Source organism: Triturus cristatus, chromosome 1_2 (genome assembly GCF_964204655.1).
Source record: "Triturus cristatus chromosome 1_2, aTriCri1.1, whole genome shotgun sequence".
NCBI lineage: Eukaryota > Metazoa > Chordata > Amphibia > Caudata > Salamandridae > Triturus > Triturus cristatus.
The window spans coordinates 667198850-667209121 of NC_140580.1; the positions used below are offsets into that span (position 1 = coordinate 667198850).

At 42.0% G+C, this 10272-nt stretch overlaps 1 protein-coding gene across 2 annotated transcripts in view; it reads right to left on the reverse strand.

Moving 5' to 3' along the window:
- CDHR1 (cadherin related family member 1) overlaps positions 1-8831 on the reverse strand; it is a 428602-nt gene extending 419771 nt beyond the window's left edge. For both annotated transcript variants that reach the window (XM_085608499.1, XM_085608507.1), the window contains exon 1: positions 8678-8831. In XM_085608499.1, the coding sequence (XP_085464625.1) occupies positions 8678-8738 (61 nt within the window). In that variant the 5' untranslated portion in view covers positions 8739-8831. The remainder of the gene's footprint in view (positions 1-8677) is intronic.
- Positions 8832-10272: the final 1441 nt, after the last annotated feature.

The following is a 10272-nucleotide window of genomic DNA, read 5'->3' on the forward strand; positions in this document are numbered from 1 at the left end:
GTCCAGCAACTACAGTCAACAAAGCCCAATAATCCTATACAGCAGTTAGCTACGGAAGCACAGAGTGTGATGCACCTCAACGGAGGGAGTTCTGTGAAAAGCAAGCAGCAGGTATTATTGGACATCATCCATTATGGGATCAAGACACCGTTCCACTGTTGGGACCCAGAGTTGGTTGCAGCTGGTCAAAGGGAGTACCTTCATCTCCACTCTCAGATACAGTTCTAACATCATCCACTATGGTATCAAAACACCGTTCCACTGTCGGTACCTGTCGGAGTACTGTGTTACTATTACACAGAGCACTCCACGCTCCTGGTCCTCAGGCTGGGCTCTGTGCGCCTGTGTCGCGGTAGCCAGCGTTAATCCCAGGAGCCTTCTGAGCTCGCAGACCTCAGCCCAGGATCTTCCGCCGGCATGTGGTCTGCCCTCTTTCACATACAAAAACCAAAGGAAATGATGGACGGAGTGTTGAACATTGCAAGCATCATACAAAAAATATACTGTGGGTCTAGAGTTCTGTGTAACAAAAACTGATATATTAAGTAGAGTGAAGCAGAAAACCATCTGGGGCTTACCCAAAAAGTTAAGTTCCCATCACCCACCAGAGGTGGCTAATCATCATCTGGGAACTGTGGACTTAACCATAGAAGCCAACCACATAGGTGATTGTGGTGGTTGTGTGGTAGTCCCAGTCGTGGGTGCCAAAGATGGGGTGATGGTTTGCAGTGCAAAGAGTATGAAAGGAAAAAGTGCTATTAAACATGGCTATCAAGACACAATCAATTTTATTCTGGTGCTGTCTTGGTGCCACTTTAAAAACAGTGCGTGGACAGCTTAACAAATAACTGTCAGGGTGTCGGTCTACATGTTTCGGCTACTGGACTAGGGAGTCCAAGCTCTCATCAGGACCATAATGACGCTACTGCAAAAACGTGTGAAAAGGAAACTTATATACACAAAAAAGGTTTAGGGTAAATACCCAATACAACCTGATTGTTCAAGTACGTTCCCATAAGGTTTTTACAGGGAAAGAGACCCGAAAATTGTAGGGTACGCACCTCGCCTCGCCTGGCATCCGCTCAGGACATGAGGCACCGCTCTCTCCATCAGTACCCCGCTCTGGCCAGCTTGCCACACTCAAGGTCTGGCACACTTTTTTAACACGGTCTCCTACAGCCTTCTAACACGCTTTCAAACTGTTCTTCTTTTAATACCAGATTACATTCAGACATTCTTTCGATCATCTCTGGAATAACAGGAACAGTGCCCATAATTCTCACCCTCTTTGCAGCCATCCTACTACTAATTCTACTTGTAGAAATGGCTATGCTCTCTATGGTAACAACTATGTCCGACAGAATACGCATCTATGCCAAGCTACATCAATACTGTAAAAAAACGGAAAACTTTTCGGCTTCCTGCCTCTATCTATTATCGGAGCTAGCTACAACATAACATTTATCTACACATATGCAATATGCGTGCAACCATCATTTGATTGCAAAACTTGCCCATTCGACTGGCGAATGGACGTATGCCTTGCCAACATCTCAACAATCGCTCCAGATATCCAGCAGGTAATGGAGTATCTTGAAAACCATGAACGTCATTGTTCTGGCAGCGGAGCAATGGCGAATGCAATGCAAAAAGGAATCGCAGCGCAATGGGATTTCTGCGCAGCCATGAAAGGTCTCCTGCAACGTGCGACCTTTCACAACATCGCAGATTGCCTGCCCATTCAAATTACCGCTCCAACATTCGAGGAACATTACTGTCCTTTCGAGGATATGAATTGGATCGCTGCGCTTTTCTCACACGATGGCAACAATAGCCTCTTGGAACATTACGTATCTCAAGCAGCTGAAGAACTTCTGGACTGGAATCTCCAAGACTTGTAAGAAACTCACATTATTCTTGAGTGGATTTTTTTCCATCTTTTTTGACTTTTTCCTTTAAATTTTCTATAATACACTTCAATCCTACTACTTTGATATAATAACTTTCAAAGTATACTCAGACATTTGAACTCTATCCTCATTATTCCCCCTTACGTCTCCAGTCTAACCAGGAATCGGTGATGTATGGCCTAGGCAAATACGCTATTTACTTCCAAAATTAACCTAAACCTGACACCCATTTAGAAACCACGTCTATTCTTTGTGCACACACCTCTCAACAAAGAATTAGTTTGGAAAATTTCGCGAAGATTCATCAATCGTCGCCAAAATTATTGGGAATAGAATGTTGCCATTTTCCTATGGTAACTAGGTCCTAACTATAACTACCTACTGGCGATCGCCAGTAGGTAATATATATATACATATATTGAATTAAAAAAACAAGGATTACAGGGCCTTTATTGTTAGGAAATAGAATTTGAAAAACTTAGAAATGCACTGAAAAAAGGTTACAGGGACATTGTAGTTAGGCTCCCTTGTACAAAACCAGCGAAATTCAGCAGTTATAGTTAGCTGAGCTAACTATAACTTATGCCACCGCAATGCAATGCTTATGATTTCACATATTACATCACTCATCATGACTTGGTCAGTGACATCACTGATGACATCTCAAATGGCATCACTGATGACATCCTCCACTTACTGTTTTTAAAAGGTTTTTGAGCATAAAATATACATATCAAGGTGTATTGGTGAATCAGTGGTTGGATGAGTGCCTGTATTGATGATTCAGTGGGTGCGTGACTGACTGTATAAGTGAATGATTAGGTAGCTCAGTGAATGTATGGGTGAGTGACTGGTTGTATCAATGTCTGTATCAGTCTGCCGGTTGGTTTCTATGTGGCTTTTCTGGGTGTGTGAGTGGGTACATGACTGGCTGTATATGTGATTGGTTGTCAGAGTACCTGTATGGTTGTCTGAGTGTCTGTGTGGGTGTGTGAGGGTCTGTGTGACTCCCTGTATAAATGATTGAGTGGGTGAGTCAGTCGCCGTGTGGGTGAGTGAGTATGTGTATGGCTGTGTGATTGAGAGAGTGGATATGTCAGTAGTATATGGGTGAATAACTGGGTGTGTGAAAGGTAGTATAGGTGAGTGATGGGGTATATGAGTGACTGTACAGGTGAGTGAGAGAATGTAAGAGTGGCTGTATGGGTGAGTGTGTGTTTGTGTCAGTAACTGTATAAGTGAGTGAATACATGTTAGTATCTGTATGAGTAAGTGAGTGGGTGTGTGTGTGAGTATCTATATGGGTGAGTAAGTAGCTGTGTGAATGACTGTATGGGTGAGTGACTAGGTGTATGAGTAGTTCTATGGGTGACTGACTTAGTATGTGAGTGGCTGTATTTGTATATGAGTGGATATGTCAGTGGCTGCATTAGTGAGTGAGTGGGTGTATGAGTGGCTGTATGGGTGTGTGAGTGGATGTGTGCATAGATCCATGAATCAGTGAATGGAGGTGTAAGTACTGGTATGGGTATGTGAATGGTTGTGTGGGAGTGGGTGTGTAGAAGGTTCTATGGGAGTGTGAGTGGGTGTATCCGTGATTCCATGGATTATGTCATCAGTGATGTCACTGACCATGTCATGAGTGATGTAATAAGTGAGGCCACAACATTGCGGGCATGAGTTATATATAGTTAGTTAAGCTAACTATATCTGCTGAATTTCACAGTTTTTTTATTAGTGAAACCTGAGCCTAACTATAACATCCCAGTGTCCTTTAGTTTTTTCAGTGAATTTCTAAGGTGTTTTTTAATTCCATTTCCTAACTATAACGGCCATGTAACCTTTGTTTTTTCCAGTGAATTTCTCTGTTTTTACATAGCTATTTTCTAACTATACGTACCAGTAATCTATGAGTTTTTAAGTGAATTTCTATGGTTTTTTAACAAGTAGTCGCATTAGCAAAGTGGTGGAGAAAGGGGGGCTCTGACCACCTCTCAGGAATCCTGCTATCTTGGACTTACTGGAGGTAACAGGAGGGCTTCTGGGCCCCAAAGAACCCTCAGCATACAATAGGACTACACCCCACTACAAGCAGTGTGCCAGGGGACGAATTTGCAGAGTTGTGGAGAAAGGAGTCCTGGCTGCCGAACACCTCTCAGCAATGCCGCTGGTTGGGGGTTACTGCAGGTAACAGGAAGGCTTGTTGGCCCCCAAAGACACTCTAGAGTTAAAGGGATTTCATCCCTCAATCAGCAGTGTGCCATGAGGTGTGTTTGCAGAGTGGTTGAGAAAAAGGGTGAGGCCTCCGACATCCTCTCATCAACCGTGCTCTGTGGGACTTACTGCAGGTAACAAGAGGGGTACTTGACCACCACGGACCCTCTGCAGCCAAGGGGACTTCATCCCCCAAACAGTTGTGCACCAGGAGGTGCATTTTCAGAGTGGAGCAGAAAATGGGCGGCCTATGGCGACTTGCCGTCCCTTTTTTATTGATTTATTTCTTCTTTATAACGGGAGATGGTTGCGTGACCCCCTCCCCTGGGCCTGGCCTTTTTTGTTTTTTTAATTTAAGGGAGGTGGGCCAAGCCCCCACCCTCCATCATGGGCCAATTTCAGCCCCGGGGACACCATCCACTGGGCCTGGCCACTTCTTCAATGTTTAAATTTTAAAATAAGGGAGGGGGCAGCACTGGGCCCCAAAACACAAAATCCCCATGCCTTTTCCATAGACTTGTTTAAGAAGGGCTACTACAAAAACTGCAGAACGGAATTGCACCAAATTTGTCAGGAAGCTAGATCTTGGTCCACAGAATGTGCTTTTTGTGATTTGGTGTAAATCTGTTGAGTAGTTTTGGAGAAATTAGGGTTAAAAATAATTGTGTATCTGTATATAAGGAGGAAGTCAGGGATACCCTGACCCCCTAGGCCCCATGATGGGACCAGATGGACTCCCAGGCCAAAAACAAAAAGAAATCAGTAAAAATTGTCGCAATCCCACTGCGATCCCAATGGATCGTAAAAAAAAATTACAGCTAGGGCCACCTTGTTTTAATAATGGAAGGGAGCATGTGCCCCCTCACCTAGCCTTTACTGGCCCTAGGGAGCCCACCCCAGGGACAAAATCATTGTCTATGGCAAGGGGGCCAAGTGGCCCCACTCCCCAAGCTATCACAAGCCAGAGGAGCCTATCCCTGGGGGTGAAATCATTGAAAATTGGGAGAGTGGCTGTGCAGAGGCTCAGGGAGGATGCTACATGGCCCCCCCATTTCATAAGAAAAACAGCCCTGGGGGTAGGAGGGTTGCCACGTGGCCCCCTCCCCTTTAATAAAATAAAACGGCTCTGGTGAAGAGGTTCTCCAGAGTCCAATAAGGCGCTGGGTGGGGTGCCACAAGGCCCCCCTCTGCTTTTATAAAAAGAAGGCCCTGGGGTGCTGTACCCAGGGTTTAAGAAGGCTCGGGGAGGGAAGCTACTTGGCCCCCTCCCCTTTAAAAAAAGAAGACAGGTTGGGTTCGCCAGGGCATAATAAGTTGCAGAAAGGGGGGCCACGTTGCCCCCCTTCTCTTCAAACAACATAAGGCCCTGTGGCTAAAACCCTTTGGCCGTGTGCGGCTTAAGGCGTATGGTAATAAAATATTACTTTACATTAAAAAACTCTAGAAATTCTCAGAAAAAAATAAAGGCTAAAGTAATGTTATAGTTAGGTGTGATAAAAAGATCTGCTTTGTTCAAAGAAATTCAGTGAAAAAAACAAAGGTTAGATTAAGGTTATAGTTTGGTGAATATGTCAGTGACAACATTAACGTCTTAAGCTAAAGTAAACAAGGAAATTCACCCGTTATAGTTAGCAGAGCTAACTATAAATTGCGCCTCCGCCTTGCACTGCTTGTGACCTCACATATTACATCACTCATGACATGTTCTATGACATCACTGTCGACATCTCAAATCAAATCATTGATGACATTACTGATGACCTCACTGATTATATCCTTCAAGCTTCTTTTGTACACATTGCTCTATAAATGGGTATAGCATTCAAGCTATAAAAGTAAAATAGTTCAGAATATTATGAAATATCATTATTGCTATCATACATACAACCCCAATAGGTAAAGCTAGCATGTGTTATGTGCAACATTGATCCTATACCATTCGCAGTTCATTGATAGTCGAGTTCATGTTGACTTTGAACCACTCAAGAAAGGATAACCTATTGTGCATACAGTGTTCACTCTGCATGCAACTGTTCCGGGAAAACCAAGTTCCTCCATATACTCCATATACTGAGGCCATGTTATATAGCTAATGCTCTATTACGGACAGTCTTTACCTGTATCAAACCCCTGACAGTCACTGAACACTACATCGAGAAATGAAGTGGATATAAGTTGAAAAGTGGGTACTATTAACACTGCTTACTCTATGGAGAGAATTTACTCTGTACCATACGTTTTGCAGACAGAGAAACTCTCATGAGAAATACACCACAGAGTATTAAAAAGTATCTGCTAAGAACAGTGCTTTTTCTATGCCAAACGTGTTCACAGAGAGACTGCTCACTTAAAGTAAACAAGGCCTGAAGGTGCTAAAGATCATACTACCTTCAGCCTTCATACTTAGTTGAAAACTTTACTGATTGCCCATATTCCAAAACAACACAAGCACATGTATAAATTGTAGTTCCTGGTGGTCTTCTATGTTAAGTAGAAATTGTCATGCTGAGATGATTCAGTCTAATAGCTCAAGGATGCGTACAATACTTTATATGTAGTAATCTGGCCTGTTGGAAACTTCTACTGCAGTACCAAAAAACTTGTGTGGAAGATAATGAACACAAGTCATCAACTGTCACTTGCACACAGAGTTACTCTTCAATACAAAGAAGTATAATGTATTCAATACCTCTTCAAACCTATGGTGCATTAGGAGCACATGCATTTTGTAAACAATGATTAGCTTGACACAGGCTGTACAACCTTAGGTAGAAAAGTAATGTCGTAGTTGCCCACCACTATTTAAACTATAAAACAACTAGCACACTCATTGGATGATATCATCTGTGGTGTCAGTTGAGATGCCATAAGTGATGTCATTAATTATGTCATACCATAGAGCATGCCGTGAGTGATGTAATAAGTGAGGTCATAAGCAGTGCATTGCAGGGGCTAAATTTATAGTTAGCTCTGCTAAGGATAACTGGTGAATTTCTGTGTTTTGTTTTATTCAAAACATTAATGTTGTACATAAAACTCCAAAATGAGCATACTTTTTTGTCAAATTTTCTTTGCATCTGTCTTAAGTCCCTTTCATTTTTTGACTTGTTTTGACTTCTTTTGCTACATTATCTTTTCAATTTCACTAATAGGATTTAGCCTAAGAAAAAAAATAAGACAGAATATTGAATCTGGAAATTTCTCACTTGAAATATGTGCTTCGTTTGTATTACCCTTCATATATCTGGTGTTCAAGGTTGATAAGCACTACTGCGCATCAACTTTGTATTTGTCAGAAAGTGTATTTAAATATTTTAAAACTCTTGAACTTGCTGGAATATTTAAGATTTTATATAATAATTGTGAGAACTTGTTTTCCATTTTAGTGATCTATGATCAAATCATTTTATAGGGGTGCAGGGAGGACAGTGGTAGAGTAACAAGGTTGTCATGGGCTGCAGTGCAAGCAAAGAAAATGGGCCCACTGACTACTGTTTGGGAAGTAAAATATAGCAAAAATCAGGGTTTATAGGGCTCCTCTGGATCATGGTGTGACTTCACACGCTGCACCAATGATAGCTATGTCCCTTGCAGGGGGGGTGGGGGGGAGACAATAAAAAGGCTTAAGACTACCGCCTCAACGTCATTGAAGGAGGGATTAACGGAAATTAGAGAAGGAATATTCAGCTGCCCTTGAAGAATGAAACTCAAAGTGTGATCTGCGGAGAGGGACACAACAAAGCGAGGATGGCTCATGGGACCAGATTCGTTTCCTTCTTTACTTCGGTGTCTTTAAATAACACCACAACCCGTCCACAGCCGAGTTGTGACTTAGCACCCATACTGTTATCATTAAATTGTGTAAACATGTTGACTTTAAAATGTATTCTATGCCATTACTACTGGATAAACATCTGTATAAACGTAATCGGTACGTCACGGTGGATGTGTGTTCCAATTTGATTCCATTCACCATAACACAGACATTGCTTGAAATTATAAGATGTTTGTTGTAAAGTGTAGCGTTTTTTTTCCGGCTTCTTGGAGCTATTCATACAAACTTGTGAGAAGGGGTATCAACGTGATGCTCTTTACAGCGTAACTAAGAAATATACCTACAAATTCTACAATTGACACAGACAACCTCACTGCAAGACAACGCAATGCAAACTGTGTTAAGAACCTCACTACGTCTAGAAGTAATTCGATGTGCAGGGTCCCCCAGTACAAATTCCTCAATTGGCAATACATAAATAAATAAATACAGATCTTTCATAGGTCGCCTTGGAATCGTGCAGTCATGCAAAACATTTTTCATAAACATAGGGTTAAACATGGTTATAGTTTCCTTCTAAACCCGTTAAATAATGTCTCTGGGGTCTCACCAGTTGCCAGAAAAGCACTGCTCGCACCATTACAAATAAATAAGTAACCACATTTCAACAGCATACGTGAAAACGTCGTTTTCTAAAATTATGTACGCGGTGCTAAAGCAAATATATATATATATGTATGCCCTATCCGGCAAACAGAACAAAAGACGAAGCACTTACCGAGGCAGACGTGCACCATAGAAAGAAGGAACGACCCCAAAAATTGGTGTACATAATACATCCCTCCGGGAAAAAAACTATTTTCCTTTGTTGTTTTTCTTCACCCCAGTTTGGGGTATTTTGTTGGCGTTGAGCTGCTAAGGTGCCCTTCAACGGTAAGACGGTTAAGTGCAGTGGAGGGAGGAACAGATGTTAAGATGTTAAGCGGATGACACGTCTTAGCATTTTTTTTTTCTTCAGGAATTTCAAGACACTCCCTCCCGACACCAGCATTAATTAGACCAATTAGTTCTCAGGGCGCTGAGGGACCTGTGTGGGAGGCAGGCAGGGCTGTGAGATCAACTACTCCTCTCAGGCTCCGGTGCCAGGAGGGACCTTTTCGGTTATAACTTGTCTTGGGGTTTGCTGGACAGTTCCTCCTGAGAGGAGAACCTCTAAAGAAGGCAAAAACGCTGTTTGAAGAGCCTTTGAATCTAAGCACTCCAGGTTTCGATTCGGAAGTGAAAACGAGCTACGACTTTTTTTTTCATCTGTCTGATAAAAACTGCCTTTAAGGCAGCCTTATATCCTGACCGTCGTTACATTGAAGACTTCATAAGTTAGAGCGTTTTTACCATTCTTACATAGTATCTGACGTTAGTCCGTCAAACGCACTCAATACGAAGCCTTTGGATTTCTAGACCGGACACACTCAGCGCTAAACCGTTGTCTGCCCATTCACGGTGTGTCAGATTGGGATGTTTTGAGTGATTTACATTTGTATTGTCGTTGCTTCCCGCAGGACACAGACCCAGAGTTACTAATGTTGATCGTGGGCATTGCACTACGCAAAGATGCACAAATGGAAGAGTCGATTATCTTCAGCAAGCCAAAAAAGGATTGCGTCAACTTCGTCAATCACAAAGCTAACAAGCAATGACAATGCAATCGGTCTCGCATTTGTTTGAGTTAGAGGTATTGGCGTTGTAAATGGCAATGGCTTTTACCTATGTGTTATGGAATGTATGTATGGGGTGTGTAGTGGAAATAAGTGTGTTGGATTGGATTAGTTAGTTGTGTAATTGTGTTGCATGGAATTGAGTGGCGTGGCGTGGATTGGATTTGTGTAGTGGAATTAGGTGGCATGGTGTGCTGTTGAAATATATGGATAGTAAATATGTGGTATTGAGCGTAATGAAATTATATGGAGAGGCATTGTGTATTATGGAATGTAATTATGTGGATAGTATTTTGTGTTGTCGAGTGGTTTGTAGTGGAGTTTAATTATATGGTGTGTTGTTGAATTTTGTGGCATGATGTGGAATTGTATGGTGTGGATTAGATGTATGTGGGGTAATTGTATTGTTGAGTGGTATTATGTGGTTTGGTGTCAAAAATATGTGGTGTGGATTGCAAATGTGTGGAGTTGAATTGTGTGATATGGAACTGTGTGGATAGCTTTACCTGTTTGGTGAAGAAAAATAAGAAAAAGGTAGGAGCTAAGCTTCAGATCTGTGTTTTTTCATGTAAAAAAAAAGAAAGAGAGTTAGAGCTATTGGTGTTGTAAATGTAAATGTCTCTTACCTATATATTATGGATTGGACTGGATGTATGTG